Source organism: Gavialis gangeticus, unplaced genomic scaffold (assembly GCF_001723915.1).
Source record: "Gavialis gangeticus isolate Ggan-Ray unplaced genomic scaffold, GavGan_comp1, whole genome shotgun sequence".
NCBI classification, from domain to species: domain Eukaryota; kingdom Metazoa; phylum Chordata; order Crocodylia; family Gavialidae; genus Gavialis; species Gavialis gangeticus.
Window position 1 is genome coordinate 46,864,623 of NW_017729000.1, and position 19,604 is coordinate 46,884,226.

Sequence of the window (19,604 nt, forward strand, 5' to 3'; positions counted from 1 at the left end):
TGGACTTTCTGCTCCTCAGGCAGCGATCTAATCTTCACGTTGGCTGATACAACCCTGCACACATATGGCATAATACTCATTAATAATTACATGTACAATTATATGATACCACTTCTGGGTCCTGGTTGGTTGATGAATGTGATGCATACTCAGAAAGAGATACCATTTTTGTTACTCGCCAGTCTCAAGGGTATAACAGCGTATGTCAATAAGCAATTGCATATTTTCTAAGTCCACAGTCCAGAGTGCACAAACATCCTGTGTTTTATTGTCTGCTCACTTGGTACACTACACAATTTGTTCATTTGCCAGGAATCCCACCACTGTTAGCAGCACCAAGCCAGGGTTGGGTTTACCACACAAACAATCCTGCAGTGGCCTGGCCAGCAAGCGCAGGCTTGGCTCCTTGGGGACACGCAGTGCTGCCCCACTGGGCTTCAGGGGCTCTGCACTGATGGTCACCGGGAAAGACTGCTTCAGTGCATAGGGCAGGACCTGAGCTGTAGCCGGGACAGGATGTGGCCTTAACCCCTGCGGCTACTGCTGCGGACAGCGTCGCAGGCCCAGGTCACTGCTAGGTCGCCTGTAGCCAAGTTACACCGCAGGGGGCAGGGGTGGGACGATCACGCCGCTCCCGCACCTGGCGAGTGAGTAGTGGGACAAGGCGAGGCGAAGGGAAGGCGCCAGGGCTTGCGGCTGCGCTGACTAGCGGGAATCTCCGCGTCCCGCCCGCACTGCGCCAGCAGCTCCTGGGCCAAAGACGTTGCCCCGCAACTAACTCCGAGCGGGGCAGAGCCCAACCTCACTCCTCTTCCGGCTGCGGGCTCGGCATAGTAGGTTCAGGCCCAGCGCCCCTCACTGCGCAGGCTCGCGGGCCCTTGACACGCGGTTGCACCGCGCAGGCGCAGGCGACATGGCGGCGCCCGTGGACCTGGAGCTGAAGAAGGTAGCGGCGCCGCGGCCGGGTCCGTCTTGCTCTTCCCGGGCGGCCCGGGGTGGGGGTGGGGGCGGCTGCCTGCGAGGGGGCGCTCGCTCTGGTGGGAGCCGTCCGTCCCCACCCCTCCCGGAGCGCTGCAGGCGGGCGGGCGGGCGAGGATGGCCTGGGCTCGCGGGCCGGTGTCGGAGCAGCGCTGGGTCCTTGCCTGCGGGCTCGCGGCTGCTGCTGTGATTTCCAAGGGGAAAGGAAACAGCTGCGGCGCAGAGCCTGGCCCCGCTCTCCCCCTTCTTGGCCCGGCCCTGACCTGACTGCTTCTCCCGCGCTTCTCCCTTAGGCTTTTACTGAGCTGCAGGCCAAGGTCATTGACACTCAGCAGAAGGTGAAGCTGGCAGATATGCAGATAGAACAGTTGAACAGGACAAAAAAGCACGCGCATCTCACGGACACTGAGATTATGACCCTGGTGGACGAGACACGCATGTATGAAGGTGTAGGAAGAATGTGAGTAACTTCTTTTGCAGCTGAAGAAGTTAGGCATGAATTAAAGGGTCTTGTCCTCTGAACTTGCTGGAACCTATTGTTCTTTTGACTTGGATTGCTTTTAGGCTTGCTTCTTTCCATAGGTGACAGTGAGCAATCAGGAATATGCATGTGTTAGTTGTTCTCTGTCAGATCTTATCTGCTTTATTTAGCCACATCCAAGACAACTTTGAATTTAAGATGACCCCTCCCCTCAGTACTTCGATTCTGTACATGAAAAATTATAAATTTGTTGTAGTTTCCCCCCTATGTGGAATATATTTATGGGAGGATCACCTTAATCCCCCCGCTTGCCATGCCCCACACATGCACACCTCCATTTTTGTGGTAGGGAAAAGCAGCAGTCAGGAGACAAATGGTGGTAGGGAAAGTAATTGGGAGGGGGAGGGATAACAGGCTTCCTGCCCACCTGCACTTGCCTCCTTGCTACTTCCCCTATGCGGTGATTCTGGCCTGGGGCATGGAGCACACAGTGGCTCTGGCCCAGTGGAGGCAGTGGCAACTCTGGCCCCTTGTCTGAGTCAGGGCTGGAGCCACCAGCACCCCTGGTGCTGAGTGTTCTCCCCTGCATGACCCTCCAGGTTGTACACCTTGAGGCGTGCCATGCACCCACTCCAGTGCTGCACAAGTTACCCCAGCCTGACAGCAGGGCAGTAGCAGCTCAAGCTTTGGCCCGGCCCCATACTCAAATCCAAGAAAAAAGCAATTTTTCCCTTTCTGAAGTCTGTGTGCATGTATGATTATGTGGAGATGGCAATAAGGCTATGGGAGCCCAGCAAAAGAAGAGTTTTTCTTTGCTTGTCTATAAGGGTTTTAAAAGCCGTGCTCTTCCTAATGTTTACTGAACCATAATTTCCTTGGATCAGTCCTTTTAAAAAATAGATACCATTTTTGTTACTCGCCTGTCTCAAGTGTATAATAGCATATTTCAATAAGCAATTGCATATTTTTGTTTGCCAACTTCACTCATGCAATTTCACAGTTTTATTGAAATTTATCATCTCTACCAGCACAGTTGATAAATACCTCGTGAACACTAACTGCAAAATTCAAATTTGTGAGAAGTTTATATAAGCCTGTCCAACTCTAGTGAAGTTCTTTATGTCGATGCTGTATGAAGGAAATCACATTTGTTAATCTAATCCTTGCATTCAGGGCCTATACTTTTGTAAAAACTATAAAATCACATCCTGCTCATTAGCATGATAATTAATTTATATGGAAGATTTATTTTTCTAGAATTTTTTTAAAGAACATATGGAGTGCAATTTGTGCCAGAATGTACAATTTGCCCAGGTGTCCTGGGCTGGAAAGAAGGAAAGTATAATCTCTATATATTGAAATGACTTCAAAACCAACAAAGCTTAACTTAAACTAGTACATGTTTTGATGAAACTCTAACAATGTACTTCTTTTGTAATCACACCACCTTCATAAAATATTCCTCAATTGATTTGAGATGATAATGCAGCTGGGTATGTATTGCATTCACAGAAGTTTAGTGCTGGAAGGTACCTCATCAGATCCAGCCCCCACTACTCTGGGTAGGAAAGACTGCTAAGGTCAAATAACCCCAGCAAGGTGTGCGTCCAGTCTCCTTTTAAGGATCTCCAGGGGAGGTGCCTGCACTCAAGTCAGTGAAAAGAAAAAATAGATAGAAGTTTAAAAGATTTAAAGCTTTTTTCTCATGTTATTTTTCTGATTCGGTAATATCACCAGCTACTCTAGACTCAGCTGAAGGGATGATATGGATGTCCTTTCTGCATAATGTGCATACTTCTTTCTAATCTGTATTCTGTGAACTGCCAAATTGGGAATTTGAAGTTGACATATGAGGATGTTTCTGATGGTCAGAAACTAAAATTGGTTTCCTTCGAAGAGACTAATGATAAAGCTGGCAGGTAGAAATTGGGCGCAGAAATGGATGAAGGTGCTCCAGAACAGCATTGCAAGGTGACTCATGGGCTTTATGGGCACAACTGATGCCACACTGCACCGGCAGCTCCTGGGCCCGAGACGTGGCCCCGCCCAACTCCGAGCGGGGGCGGAGCCTGACCTCGCTCCTCTCCTGGCTGGGGGGCGGGCATAGTAGGTTCTGGCCCAGCGCCCTTCACTGCACAGGCATGCAGGCCCCAGACACGCGGCTGCACTGTGCAGGCGCAGGCAACATGGTGGCGCCCATGGACCTGGAGTTGAAGAAGGTAGTGGCGCCACGGCAGGGTCCGTCTTGCTCCTCCCGGGCAGCCCGGGGTGGGGGCGGCTGCCTGCAAGGGGGCCCCAGAACCCCTGCACCTATCTCCTTGACAGCTGGCAGGCTTCGTGGTCGCAGCAGGGGCTACCATCCCTGCAGCTTTCACTCTGCTGTGCCTTAACGCAGTGTCACCCATGTCACGAGTTTTGCTTGTCTGCAGCTTGAGGTGCAGTTTCCCCCAAACCCCTGCACTTACCTCCTTGAAACTTGGCAGGCTTTGTGGCCTCACCAGGGGCCACCACCCCTGCAGTTTTCACCCCCCTGTGGTGTAACTTATACACATAACATGAGTTTTGCTTTCAAGAATTTGGGGTGCAGTTCCCCCCGAACCTCTAAACAGATCTTCTTGAAACTTGGCAGGCTTCATGCTCTCAGCAGAGGCTACTACCCCTGCAAGTTTCATCCAAATCAAACAAAAACCAACAAAGTTTATAGAATTTCATTGATTTCCCCGTTATATTCTGTGGCCGGATCTCCAAGGCTGCTCCGAAGCTTTGGAGCCACTTCGGCAAGATGGAAACTGGAAACCAATCCGGAGCTCTGGATCAGGTCTCTGGCATCTGAAGCGGCTGAGTCCAAAGCCGGATTGAATAGCTGGGCATTCGCACAGGCCTAATGCACAATATAACCTCATAACCAAGGCATTTACTATTGAAATTCACATACTCAGTGCAGATTTCCATACCTTATGACAGTTGTTGACCTATAGCTCTTGACAGAGGAAGGGGAGAATATAAAGTTTAGTTAAGGCTGCTGTTGATAAATTATGCTTAAGATTCCAATAGTCTGTTAAAGGTAGCCTGGAGGTTTGTTTATACTGAATAGTCATTTCAAGGGTTGTGAACCTATTTCTTTTAATAATTCAGATGTCAACATCTGAATGCCGTCTTATTCCTTTACTCTTGTCAGTCTGGCTTTCTTTTTGGATATAGCACTAAGACTGCACCTGTGGCCTTGGTTGTTGATCTTAGCCTGGAGATTGACACAAGAAATTGTGCCCTGCTTTTCTTACTAGATATTTCAGCAGCATTTGATACGATTATCGAAGAGATGCCAATAAAGCATTTATGTGACCTGGTGGATATTTTCAGGACAGCTTTGTTCAGCTCTTTCCTGACAGGGAGGCTCCACATGGTAGTAATGGGCAAGTGCTCACTTTCCCTTTTGGACCTTTTCTAGGAGGTCCCCAAGGCACCATCTTTTCACTCCCCTTCAATATGTATGTGAGGCTGCTGAGTGAGATGTGTGGAGATTTGGAGTGAGGTGCCATCAGTTTTCTGATGAGGCTCAGCTCTACTTCTCTTTCTCATCTGACTCAGGCTCTGCAGTCTCTCTTCTTTTCAGTGCCTGCTGCAGCTGGGGACTGAATGTGGGTAAACCAACTGAAACTGAATCCATACAAGACAGATGTGATGGTGGTGGGCAGACTGCTTGATATGCAGGGGATTGGAACACTTACCATTGCTTGGATTCAGCCTCCTCTTGTCACTCAGGTTTGCAGCCTTGAAGTGCTCTTGGATTCTCTGCTCCACCTGGATTTTCCAGTGGCAGAGGTAGCTAGGAGAGGCGTGCATCAGTTCCTATCTGGTAAGAAGGCTACAACCCTTTCTTTCAGATTTAAATGTGGACATCATTCATGCCTTCATAACTTTGAAGCTAGACTACATGGGGGTGCGCTTGACCTTCTGGAAGCTCCAGCTAATGTAGAATATGGCAGCACCTTCTGATAGGGAAGAGTTGCCAGAGGGGCACAGCTCCAGTGTTTTAGAGTTTACACTGGCTCCAAGTATCTTTTGGGGTGAAGTTCAAGATGTTGGTTTTGACCTGTGAGGCTCTAAACTGTCTAGGCCTGAGGTACTTAAGGGACTGCCTTCCCTCTTATGCCCTCTCATGAGCTCTTAAGTTTAGCCAAGAGTAACCTCCTGCAAGTACCATTCATGTGCTGAGTTGATTTGACAAAAATATGTGGGAGAGCATTCTCAGCAGCTGCTGTTAGCTCTGGAACTCCCTTCCTCTTGAAGCCTGCCAGAATCTGAGACTGGGCATCTTTCAAAAGTGCTGTAAACCATTCCTGTTTGTACAGGCATTTAGCATACTGAGTTAGGCTGGTATTCTGTTGAGCAGGTTTTTGTTTTATGTTGCTACTCTACTTAATTTTTATTATAAATTATTTTGTTCTTTTATTTTAAGCTGCTCTGAGCCTTTGTTGGGAAGGGCAGCACATAAATTGAACAAATAAGTAAATATGTTTATTCTAAATGACAATAAAGTAGAAGATCTGGGTTGTGATAGTGACATGTTTTATCCTCAGTCAGCCAGTTTAATGCTGTACTGTTTCATGAGCCTCGTATGAATGAGTTAACATGGTCCCTATTCTCCCCTCCGTGAGTTTAAACGCATTTTCTCTGAGAGATCTTTTCTGTACCGTATGAAGCATTATAGCCCATTTGTCATTCCTAACCTTGGATTTTCTTTGTTGCATTTTGTGTAGTATGCAAAGCCAGCAGGTCAGTCCTGCCTCCCTTCAGTGTTGGGAGCTTAGCAGCGTTCATTTTTCTTCTACTATATCTATTTTTGGTTTGGTGCAAGAGAAGTTTGCACTGCATACTAGGAGATGATGAATTGCTGTATACTGTTAGTATCTACTGCTCAGATGATACGCCAGCCTTCTGACATCTTGCCAAGTAAATTTTAGTTCTGTTACTTCATATTCTTTTGAAAGGTTTGTTACATAGCTTGATACGACTAACATCAACTTCTAGTTTTGCTACTTTAGCTGGTTGTGAGCTGACATCATTTTGTTGCTTTAAGAACCACGATGAGAGTTTAAATGCAGAATTCTGTCTGAATATTTGAAAGTGTTCTCTTTACGTCCTCCTAGCATACAGATAATTAATAGCTCTAGTCTGTTGTACAGAGAAAATAATTTACACCAGATGCAGTGTAGAGTTCCTGGTAGATCTTGTTGCCATGGGATGCTAAAACTGAGATGACGATTTTCCTGCTTTGTTTTGATATTAAATTATTTAGTCTTTTATTCCTTTCTTAGCAGCTGTAGGTTTTAGGAGTAATGTGATCAAATGGATACAAAAACTGAGCCCAACATAATTTTCCTGATGTCCACAAGGACAGAAAACTACTTGAGGACAGCCATTAATAATCTGATTTTTTTTTTTGAAGTGTGGGTTAGTTTTCTTGTTTTTGGGGGGTTTTTTTGTGTGTGCATGTGTGTATCTTTGAGTCACAGAAATGAAATCTAGCAGTAGAATTTGGAGATGTGAAAAAAATGTCTTAAATCATCTAGTCCTATTCCTTAGAGAGAGAATTGTTTTCTTGCTTTCAGCACTGTCTTTGGTTCTGTTTGGTAATTAGATTTAATAAATCCTACTTTCAGAAATTTTGATGAGTCATCTGTTTCTGCATCTCATATAGAGATTAGGGCTGTGCAAAATTTTGCTGTCAGTTTTGTTTCGACTCGTTTTGAGGTCGAAACAGCAAAATCAAAATAAAACAGATATCATTGAAACAGGCTCAAAACAAAACAAGGCAAGTCGAAAAGTTTTGCTGCTGTTTCAACGTTTTGCCCGTAGCTATAATGGGGAAGGCTGAAACAGCCTATAACTGTCATTTCCAGCCTGATTTGAATGAAATGTGCAGGAATGGTAGCCCCTTCTGTGGACATGAGGCCTGCCAAGTTTCAAAGAGATAGGTGCAGGGGTTGGGGGAAACTGTACCTCAAGCTGCGGACAAGCAAAACGTGTGTGTGTGTGTGTGTGTGTGAGAGAGAGAGAGAGAGAGAGAGAGAGAGAGAGAGAGAGAGAGAGAGAAGATGCAGCAGGGTGAAAGCTGCAGGCCTGCTAGGCCCTGCTGAGGCCATGAAGCCTGCCAGCTGTCAAGGAGATAGGTGCAGAGGTTCTGCGTTCTGGGGCCCTGCACCTCTAGCTGCTGACAGGCAAAACTCATGTCATAGATGCCTGTGCAACTGTGTCTGTCTTGGGGCAGAGTGGGGTAGAAACTGCAGGCCTGCTAGGCCTGCTGCAGCTGTGAAGTCTGCTATAGTACCTCACAGTTTAATGAATTTATTCTCACAGCAGTCCTGTGAATTGGGAAGTGTAATTATTCCATCTTACAGGTGATTAGCTGAGGCTCAGGGAAGCTAAGGAACCTGACCAAGCTTGCTCTGGAAGAACTGTTTCAAAGCTATATCTTCTAAGACTTAGGCTCCAGCCACTCATAGATTCATAGATTATAAGACTGGAAGGGGCCTTGGAAGATCATTGGGTTCAGCCCCCTGTCTTTCCTGACCCCCAGTTGTCAGGAAAGACAACTGGGGGTCAGGTGACCCTAGCAAGGTGACTGTCTAGTCTCCTATTGAACATTTCCAGGGTAGGTGATCACACCATCCTTGGAGGGAGCTTATACCACAGTCTGGACACCCTAGTTGTGACAGTTTTTCATGATTTGAGCCTGAAATGATCTTCCAGGTGTTTGTGACTGTTACTCCTAGTTTTCTCCAAGGGTGCCCTGGTGAACAGTTGTTCACCGAGCCCTAGATGTATGCTTCTGATGTAGTGGTAAGCTGCTACCAAGTCCCCACTCAGCCTTCTCATTTTTAGGCTGAAGAGTCCCAGGTCCCTCAGCCTTTCCTCATATAGCTTGCTGTGCAAGTCTCTGATGATATGGGTAGCCCTTCTCTGGACTCTCTCAAGTTTTACCTCTTCTTTGTTAAAGTGTGGAGCCCAGAACTGGACGTAGTACTCCAGCTGCGGTTTCACCAATGCCAAGTAGAGCAGGAGAATTGCCTCTTTTCAGTGGTTTTGCTGGTGATGCATCAGTTGATGCATGCTAGGGTATTGTCGGCACTGCTGGCTACAGCATTGTACTGCTGGCTCATGTTCATATGGTGATCACTTACTACCCTCAGGTCTGTGGTGGCAAGTAATGGGGGATCTTCAGTCCTGCTGCCTGAGGAGAGGCAGCAGTTGCACAAGCACCCGTGTCACAAGTTTTGCCTGTCACCAGCTAGAGGTGCAGGGCCCCAGAACCTCTGCACCTATCTTCTTGACAGCTGGCAGGCTTTGTGGCCTCAGCAGGGGCTAGTAGGCCTGCAGCTTTCACCCTGCTGCACCTTAACACACACAGTGTCACCCATGTCATGAGTTTTGCTTGTCTGCAGCTTGAGGTGCAGTTTCCTCCAAACACTTGCACCTATCTCCTTGAAACTTGGCAGGCATTGTGGCCTCAGCAGGGGCTAGCATGCCTGCAGTTTTGACCACACTGTGGCTTAGCACATACACGTGACACAAGTTTTGCTTTCAAGACTTTGGGGTGCAGTTTCCCCAACCCCCCTGCACCTATCTCCTTGACACTTGGCAGGCCTCATGCCCTCAGAAGGGGCTACTATTCCTGCAAGTTTAATTCAAATTAGGCCAGAAATTACAAAGTTATAGGTTGTTTTGACCTTCCCCATTATAGCTTATGGTCAAAACAGCGAAACTGTTTTGATGGAATGGGACAGCTGTTTCGAATCGAAACAAAATTTGAAATGGAATGCTGGTCCTTCCAAACGCTGGTTAAAATGGAACATGCTGTTTCGCACAGCCCTAATAGAGATACTTCTTCATGTAGCCACATTTGTTGTACAGGTGCTCCTCTCTTAAAGTTGTCCTGGTTAATGTTGCTTTGTTATTATGTTGCTGATCTATTAAAGAACATACTCATTTAAAGTCATGCAGTATTCGATTATAATATTTGGCCACCACCTGCTAGTAGGGAACTACTGTGACATAATTGGATTAGCTTAACATTGTTTCACTTAAAGTTGCATTTCTCAAGAATGTAACTATGATGTTAAGCCAGGAGTGACTGTACATGTTTCTTTCAGTGGAGTCAGCTGCAGAATATGACAGTTCACATTGTCTTTTGTATTTACCTTTCACAATCTTGGAGAGAGGTGAGGGGAGTACAGGACTTAAAATATTTCGCTGTTCACCTGACTAACTGGAGGTCACTGTATTAAATTTGTTTACCCTATCAGCAAGCTCCAGTGGTAGTGTGCTGCTGAGAAGCTTGATAATGAATCCTAACTGCAAGACTACTTGAGAAAAAATGGGTGAGCGCCAGTCTCTGGTTATTAGGGTGCTATTTAATTAAAACTCCGTTATCCTGCCATTGAAAACATAATGATCCTTCTGTCTCCACCCTCATTGCATGCAGTGAATAAGTTCCAAAACTACATATTGAAAACTTGAGGATAAAATAAAATATTACCTGACTTTGGGGCCCTCTGTGTATTAAATGCAGCATGGGTCCTGTGGTAGAAAAATTGTGACTTGTGGAATTAAAGGCTGTGTTCATACAGAGGGGTGGAATTAAGATTGCAGTCAAGCCTATTTTTGGCATTTCTTAACTTTTTGATAGCTTGATTTTTTCAGCCTTCATAATGTTCTTTAAATTTAGTTTGTTTGTAACTGTAATTTCCTGGGATTTAAGAACAAACTAACTAAAACGCCCCAAAATTTCATTGTGTGACATTGAATTAACCCATAGGTCACTGGCAGATCCACCGTAGACTTACCTTCTATTTGAGTTAGCAGAGTAACTACTAGCAATATTGGGTGGCATCCTCTGTGTCAGTGGGGGCCAACCTCTTTGCCTGGTGTGCTACAACTTAGCCCCGCACCTTCCCTGGTTGCCATCCAATCCCCTTTGCCTACCCAATCTGCTGCTCTGCTTTCTGCTTCCTGCCCTATTTGCCACTGTGTTGCTTGTCCCCTCCATGATCTGCTGCGTGCCACACACAGAGGCTGCTTTGCATCATTTGTGGCATGTGCGCTGCTTGTTGACTGCCCCTGCTTTATGTGGACAAGCATTTTAGTGAGATGAGATGTCTTCTTCTGTCTAACTGACAAAGAGCAGTGGTGGGGCTCATGAATCCTTGGTTCTGTTCTGGGAAGGCTGTGCTCTACTTTGCCCTGATCCTTCCTGTGCTTCCTTTACCTGTTTATCTCAGTCTGTCTCTTTCCTCAACCCTGGCACCTTGTCACAGTTCCAGTCTGTTTGGCAGGTTCCAGTCTTACTGCTTCAGCTCCCTATCTCAGTCCAGCACCAGAGGGAAAGCAACCTATTCTTTGCCATTTGGGTGTGCAGCTGGAGTGCTGGTTCCATCCTAGGCTCTGGAAGGGAGTGTGCTCAGTTGGAAACAGCCTTTTCTGTTCATTTCCCCAAAACTTGGTCCCTTCTTTCTAGTCCCAGTCCTTCCCTTTTCTAGTCCTATTCTTGTCTATCCTGTTGCTGTCTTCACTCCTCAGACCTATTCCCTTTGCAGTCTCCTTGCCTGGTCAGTTCTAGTCACTTATTTGATCTCCTTTACCTTTTTCTCCCTCCTCTCTCCCTCCAGTTTCTTTTTCTCATCTAAATTTTCCTTCCCTCCCCCATTGCTAGCTTGTGGTCAATCTCCCTTTACTTCCTCCCTGGCTTCTTGTCCTTCTTTTTCATCTCCTTTATCTCCTGTTTTGTCTCTCTCCCCAACTAGTTCCTGTCTCTTTGGTCCAGTGAGTTGGTCTTTCTTGCTAGCTGTTCATCTAGTCTGTGGTCCTCCTTGTCAACCAGCTGGCTTGCAATCTTCCCCCATTTCATTCACCAGCTTCCAGACTTCACCTCTACAAATCCCAGTAACAACTCTGTGCTTTTCCTCCACCATCCCAGTCGTATCAAATACCCTACCCCAGTCTCCTCCTTTTCTTAACTCTGGTCTCTTTTGCCCTCTCTTCATTCAGATCAGGTGGCTGGGTACATGCCAGCAGAGGGGTTATGGAGCTCATAGGTGAAGAAGATTCCCTTTTAAGCTCTGGTGCCTGGCTTGGAGCAGTTTTATTGATTTACATGCCACCCTTCCCAATATATAGGGAACATCCTTCTGAACCCTTCTAGCCCTGTGCTGGAGCCATGGCTGGTTCTTTGGGGATGGCACATGGACAGTCTAGTCAGCAGTAGGAGCTGTGATAGTGTGATGAATGGAGAAGAAATCTTCAGAGATTTAGCTGGTCAGCTCTAGCAAGTTTCTACCAACCCTTATGGTTTTTCAAGGGCTTATTTCCTGATCAAATTTGGGCAGATTTTGTACAGCTAGCAAAGAGACATCTCTTTTATGCAGAGGCTAATTCTGAATTGGCCTCAGATTCCTGCTGTGGGACATGCAAACTTAAAGAAGAAAAGTTCACAACAATTTATTAACGCTTGTAAAATACTGTTGATTTCCTTAGATTTGTTCTTGGACTAGCTGGTTTATTTTAGTTGAAAAGATAATGGGCAAATCAGCTTGAGAACAGACTTAGGATAGAGGATTTCAGCACAGTCCTCTAAAGTTTAGCAAAATTATGAACACCTGCAAAAAGGGTTGTAATGAAAAATTGTCTAACTAAAAATTCTTGTCTTACTAGGTGGGGCTACCAGCCCCACTTAAAATAAATTTGTCCTATGTTTTCCAGTCCATGCTTGCTGTGATTAAAACTGTGGTTCACAAATTGTTAGACTTGAGGCACCCCTTTGAAAATGATGGCTCTTAATTTTCACTTGTTTTTGACTACAGGAAAATGAGTCATTCTTCTGTTGCCAAAAACACAGAAAGACAAGTTAGAATGTTTTTAACACTATGGATTTCTGTTTGAAATCTCTGGGGTTATTGCATGAATCATGTTTGTACACCTAACAGTGCTAAATGTGTGTTGCCCCATGGAAACGATCTCAAGTCACCCTGCTTGAGAATCAGTGGGTTAAAATGGGGAGTAAGCTAATTGACGTTCTTTCTGTGCCGTGCTTGTGTAGCTTACTCTTGAGATTAATATATTGGCACTATGAATCTACTATGGTTGAAACTGGATGCCAGACATGCATGCAGCCTATCAATCCACTCATTTAAATTGTACCTAGTAGACAGAGTAAACATCTTGGTAGGCTGGGATCCAGTGACAGTATTATCATTTTAAATGCTTCAGCTCTAAAGATGTTGTGCCTTGTACTTTGAAGATCAACAGTCTAAGGCCCTTCTAGATCCCTTAAAGGAACAGTTTCTCTATAACTTCTCTATCAAAGCTTTCCCTTCATTTTGCCTCCAGTTCCTAATTGTGTATATTGGGGTCCAGAGGGGTCCCATGTTGTGTTCCAACAAGTACAAAATATTTGAGGGATTTCTGTGATATTCTAACTTTGAAGTGTTCATCCTGCTATATGGGGTCTAAGATTTTTGAGGGTTTTCAAACAGGATAATGGGACATGCTCAATCTTGTACCTGAAGTCCTGGAAACATCTACAATCACTTTCTTCTTTTAAATAAATAAACAATAAAAGTTAATCAATTTTTCCCATAATTCTTAGCTGCACAAGTGGCAAGGAACTGAGGGAAACTTTTTATATTTTTGGAACCAAGTGTCATGCACTCTTTCCCCTGCTCACCCCTACCTATTCCCCCCCAGCCCCAGCTCTGCTTTAGGAACTGTAGACTTGATTCCCTTCTGACTGGCAATGTTCAGCTCTGCATTACAGGAAATACACCTGGATCTCTAATAGTGTCTGTGCATAAATACATCTCTCAAGTAAGTGGGCATTGAAGTCCATTTTTGGCCATTTGGCAACCTTGACAACATGCAACAGGATCAACGTGTCTGTCTGTTCATGATTGGATCTTTATTTTCAGTTCAGAAGCGTCACATTTGTTGGAACAAGTGCATACCAGTCAATGCCCAAACTTGAATAGTTTTTAATGTGCATCTTAGTTTTCTGGGGGGTTGCAGAATTGTTGTCGACTCAGTGCATATTCTCTTGTCAAAAGTAGACTTTACAAATTTTTGCTTGTAAATAAATATGTATATCATCTGTTGTCCTTTGCATATTCCTTCTTGGTGGTATATCTTGATTGCTGGTAGTGCAGAGAAATGCTTAGTCTTGTTTCTTAGATGTTCATGATTAGAGTTGTATGAATAACTAATATTTGGTTTGCTATTAGTTCCAAAACTAAAAAATGTCTTAGAAAAACCATTCCCCCCCTTCTTTTTTAAAGTTTTCATAGATGTTAGGGGCTGGAAGGGATGATCATCAGGTCCCAGTCCCAGCCCCCCTGCACTTGAGCAGGAAAGATTGCCCGGGTCAGATGACCTCAGCAAGGTGTGTGTCCACTGTGCACTGAAGAGTTTTGTTTGGGACCTTTTCAGTAAAAGGAAAAGGAATGTGTGAACTGATGGTCGTATTCAGAAGGAGCCTTAACTGCCAGTCTCAAAATGGGAGGAAGTAATGATTTCCTTGTACTCTGTAGCCCACAAGTGTTGGGCATGCGCTTTGGCACATTGAGCACCAGGTTAAAATCTCTTCTTTGCCTGATTTTTATAGCAGGCACTCGACCCTAGTTCTTCTAGATCGGTGGTGAAAAATACTGAGCTATAGAGAACACTTTTTGTAAATAAATATTTACTTGGGACAGAGTGAGCGACTCCGAAGTGTTGATTAGGACACACTACTGTGAGGAGAAAAACCGGAGTTCCAGTTCCTACTCAAAAAATATTTTGTATAGTTAATATAATATTGGGGTGGAAGAATTTCAACAACAGAGATTAACAGATACCTAGCCCACATTATTCCAGAGCCCATTAGTTGGAGATCTCATATAAGAGGTTGAGGCCTGGATTTAAGTCCTTGTTCAAATTCTCACAGAATTGTATCTTCTGCATTCTTGGAGAGTGGTCTAACCACTGGGATATAGCATACAAGGGAACCACCGTTTTCTTTTTAGTTTTATGAGTGTCACCCAAGTAACACATTTATAACTAGATGTCATAAATCTAAGCCAAAAATCATAACATTTCATTCTGAAAATGCCAAAATCAGCTCTCTGGGGAATTTTTATTTTGTTTTGTCTAGAACTACTTAAAGTCAATCTGAATTCAAGTTTCAGTTGCCCCTAAACTGCATTTTTGGTAAATAAATGATTCCTCCTGAAGAGTTTCGCCCAGTCAGATTCATGACCAAATTCCAGCCCTGGATAATTTGTTTTCAGTTGCTAGGTAACAAGCATTACTTTTGGTACTCCTTAGTTTTCTCTTGCAATTAAACATTCCTTTCATATCGATATTATGTCACATCATTCCGGGGTCAAAAGAGTACATAATTATGATAAGTTTGTTTTATCACTTTCTCTGATGCTTTACTTGACTTTGCTTCTCTTCCTATCACCAGAGCAATGTGCATAAAAGCAAAAGTTATGTGACCTGGAGCATTCTAGTATTCACAAACAAAATGTCAGTTTTACTAGACTTGGTCTTCTGAAGAGTTGTACCTCACCTTTTCACTTTCATCTTTGTGCAGCTCTTGAGAAGATATACAACCCCCAAAAATTCTAGTCACTTTTTGCATTGGTGTAAGGGACAGCCTTTCTCTTCAAAATTGGGTATATTGTCTTTCTTAGAAGGCCTGGACAGATGTTAGTAACAGATTAGTACTAGAGAAGTGTATATATGGATTTACAAGCCATAGCACTGAAGCATATATGCACCCCTGATACAGCTTGTGAGTTGGATCAGGCCTGCGTATTCATTTCATCCAGCACACAGGGCTCCTAGAAGGGCTGGGAATTTGGGGGCAGGGTGAATGGGGATGGAACCCACTGCCAAATTCCTAGCTGTGGAACCATGTTGGGGGATACCTGTTGGGGGGCAGAAGCAGATGATGGCCTCAGTAATCACTTGATCCACCACCCCTCCCAGATCCAGCCTGTGAGGCTCCTCACATTCTGGAACCAGCCTAAGTGACTGCATGAATTTGAAGCCCCATCTTAAGGTTTGTCTACTTAAACATATTAGCACAAGGCAAGCTACAGCGTGAGCTTCCAGCACGTTAGCTATGCTGTGGTTGTTATCCATGCACGTACATTCCCGTTGTGGTAAGTGGGATATAACTTGCTCCATTTCCACTGAGGGGCAACCCATTAAAGAGCATGTATCTTGGTTGTATTATGGAATAGCTAATGTGCTCTAAGTTGACACCCTATCTTAATTTATGATATCGTTTTTGTGTACCTGTACTGTTAGCATTAATAATAATCCCAGTCACCATTCCATTCCCCTGCACTCATCTAGCCAGCACTGGTTGATAATGTCCCTTGTTGATTTGACCAAACAAAAAAGGAATTCAATCTGCTTTGTAAGGAAGTTTTCCAACTCCGCAGCCTGCATTTGGAAACCTACCTAAAATGTGTCCTTGGCACACTGGAGACACTGCAGTCTCTTGCATTTTTTTGGCTGAAAAATCTGCGGATAGCCTATGTCTGCATATTGCAAACAGAAATTAAAAGAGGAAATAGGAAAATATTGTGGTGTGGTGAGGAAATATGTGCAATTCTTTTTAAAAGAAAAATGTTGTTTTATGTTAATTCTACTTTTCTACCAAAGAGATATCCTTGAACATTTACTTAAACTCTTATTATTATAAGGAAAATGCAAACTAATTATTTTTTCAATGCAAACTGAGATTCCACCCGTTGTCTTGATCTAATCTCCAGAAAGAATGGACAATGCCCTTTAAAAGCCGACTAACTACTATATCATTATTTTTGCTCATACTATATTTATCACAAACTCGGAGGTGTACCACTACTTGCTTTTTTTAAAGAACTAAGTATGAACAATGGTATAAATCTACCATCTAGTTAAGTGTCTAGCAATGCAGAAACTGCTGTTTGGAAGCTGTGTTACTATTTCTGTTTATTGAAGTAATCTAATATGCTAGAGCTGTTGACAGATCCAAAAAAAGTAAAAGCTAATGTAAACATGTTACAGGTGTAGGGCAAATACTGTTTTTTCCCTATCGAATGGGACAGGTGTGTGTTTCTGGCATACCACAGATAATTTTGAAGAAGTAAAGAACACCATGTTTCGTTCTTTACTTTTAGCCCCTCAAGGGTAAGTAAATTTACAGTAGCACATATTTAATCTAGGTAACCTCTTGGGCATGTTAATCTCTTGTAGTTGCCCACGTAAAATTAAAAATGGAACACTTAAAATATAGTTAATCCCTTTCTCTGTTAGTGCCATGAAGCTTTCAGACTTAGATGACACAGATATTATTGAATTATACGCATGTTATTACACCTATCTTAAGTTAAAAATTTTTAAAGGTTTATTAAACCCAGTGCAAGGACCTGTCCACCTGTGTAATAGAACACTAACATTTAAATTAGATTTTTAAACTGTTGTTTGTTAGTAAATCATCATCCTGTTATAGACAAAAATAATATTTTCCAGCATAATTTTTCCCCAAGCAGCAAATAAGTGAAGTCTAGCTGTACTGAGAATTTTCTGATTTTTATCTGCTGTCCCTGTGACATAAGCATAGGAGTAACTCCCATCCATTCTACGTCATTTGAGGTTACTTAAATGCATCAATCAAAGGACATAATCTGCTTAATGAGATACAAAACCACACTAGAAAAGTAGCAAGATCTAGATACAAGAGCAGCAGTGGAAATTGTGTTTATTTAAAGCATGAGCAATAGTTGGTTACTATATTGTTTGTTAATCATTCATTGGAATTTATGGGTAATAGATAACTAGATGCAGTAAATAGGTTAAACTGAAGCTTAATTGGTGCGTAATAGTGTTACGTTGTGAACTACATAGACAAATTACTTTTAGAATTTTTAAATGGAAGGGGAAAGGGCCTGTTTTAAGTGACAGTGATCTTGGACAGTACAGTTCTGTTCCAGTCGAGATGGATTGCTTTGAGATCAAGGTCAGACCATTGGAAGCCACACTTCCATTGGTTTTGCCCAGTGCTTAAAATGTGCTAATCCCATTCTGAGTTACTCTGAAAGCTTGAATGGCAGCACAAGTTCAGCATTAAAAAACATCTTTAAATAGATAAGGGCATGACTGGACTTAGCTCAACCTTTTCATGTTACTGAAAAACCTTGGTCTACAACATTGTGTGTGTGTGTGTGTGTGTGTGTGTGTGTGTGTGAAGCTGAGCATTTGAACTAGAACATTACATTTGTTTATAAATATGCTAGGGTATAGTACATTGCATGCCATATCATATGTTTACAAAACTATATTAAAAGAATATTAAGGTTGGGTACTCGAAAAGGAACTGAATTAAGGTTAATTGTGGCAGTTCTCAGTTTTTCATTTGCAGTCTTAACATAATTTTAATGTAACATTTTGCTTGTACTTTTTTAATTTAAAAATTAATATCAGATTGGAACACCAAAACTGTCATAAAGTGGAACCACTCAATCCCTTGGTCAATTTGGAATCCAGAATCCTTTAATTCCGTAACAACATCCTTTCCTACTTGAAATAAAAAAGTCATAGTACTAGTCTGTTATCCTCTCTGGGGGTCAGCTACCAAAAGGGATGTGAGAACATTTTGCCAGGGACTTACACAACTTTGCTAGACAGCAGAGGAATATTTAGAGCCAGGAATCTTGAGTTCTAAACTTGTCTTTGAAGTGTGACATGTGACCTAGTGATTACATAGCAGAACAAAGCACAAATTTGGCACATTCCTTGTGAAGGCAATGAAGCTAATAAGCACATGAATCTTGGGTCCACCATATTAGAGAACTGGGACTGTGTTCTTGTCCTTGCTCTGGCCCATTATGCTATACAACTGTGCTCTGCATTATGCTGCTCCCCTTGCAGTCTGTGGTATACAGTACTAGAAACAGGAAGGGAATACTGTTGATTTGTATAGTGCCAGGAAGTTCTGAGTTTGGCAGCAGTATGTAGGCAGGGTGTGCCTCTGTAGTAAGTTAAAGTCTTCATTTTCTCTGCTTTACCTATAGGAAGTCAGGGTAGGTATGATGTTTTGGGCATTATGTCTGGTAGTTGAGACAAGGTTTTTGTGAAGCTTTTTAAGAATACATTAGATGAACACTTTTCTAGGATGGCTTAGATGAGGATGTTCTGTTTTGAGCAAGTGGGTTGGACTAGATGACCATCTCAGGGTCCCTTCCAGCCCTACTTTTTATGATTCTAAGCTGTCTGCTTCTATACACAGCTCCAGCAGATGATGCACTATTCAGCTACCTCATCTGTAAAATGGAATAGTGAATTTTTTTCCTATCGCCAAAGGTGGGAAACATGTCGCACCTAATGATGAGGGGTGATGTGTACAGAATTATTAATGCCAGTTTAGAACCCTCTGTAGCTTCAGCACCCATAGTTTCCCCCCAAGTTATTTAAGTAGAGGAGCTTTCCCACACAGTAGAAGGAGCTTTCACAAGCCTGCCCCCGTCTCCTTATTTTTAATGTCTGCCTTCCCCTCACCCAGTGGGAGTAGAAATTGTTGCATTGACCCAAATCCTTAATGTTATGTTGGACTACAGCATGCTCAGTGCAGGTGAAATATTCAAATCTTAGCCACAAACATGCTTTACTGAGCATGTACAAATGGCAGTTTTTACAAGTTTAGAACTTGGCCAAATTCTCACTCGCTGGAAAAAAGAATGTGAAATTTGGTGCAATCCATTGCCGAACTCAAGGGCAAACCTTGGAGGCATTAGAGCTTATCAAAGAAATGGTAGGAAGGATTGTTAACACTTGTTGAACAACATGTTTCTTTCTTTATAAGAAATACCTTGAACTAATTTTACTTCATTATAATATATATATTATATATATATTTTATTGTTTATAATATTTTTATTTTATTTTTGATGCTTTTTACATTGATATATCTTTTGCATTCAAAACTTGCTACCTGAGCTTTATGGACCATTCTTTTAAATGAATAAAACATCAGGAATTGATTAATCTGTTTAACTATATCAGCTGAATACTACTTGTACTCATACTTTCTTTTTTTTTTTTTTTTTTTTTTTTTTTTTTT

At 43.1% G+C, this 19,604-nt stretch overlaps 1 protein-coding gene across 1 annotated transcript in view; it reads left to right on the plus strand.

Annotated features, from left to right (window-relative positions):
* The first annotated feature begins 835 nt into the window (after positions 1-835).
* PFDN1 (prefoldin subunit 1) overlaps positions 836-19,604 on the plus strand; it is a 64,759-nt gene continuing 45,990 nt past the window's right edge. Inside the window, exons 1-2 of the mRNA XM_019506596.1 lie at positions 836-946; positions 1,272-1,438. Coding sequence (XP_019362141.1) covers positions 914-946; positions 1,272-1,438 — 200 coding nt within the window. The 5' untranslated portion in view covers positions 836-913. The remainder of the gene's footprint in view (positions 947-1,271; positions 1,439-19,604) is intronic.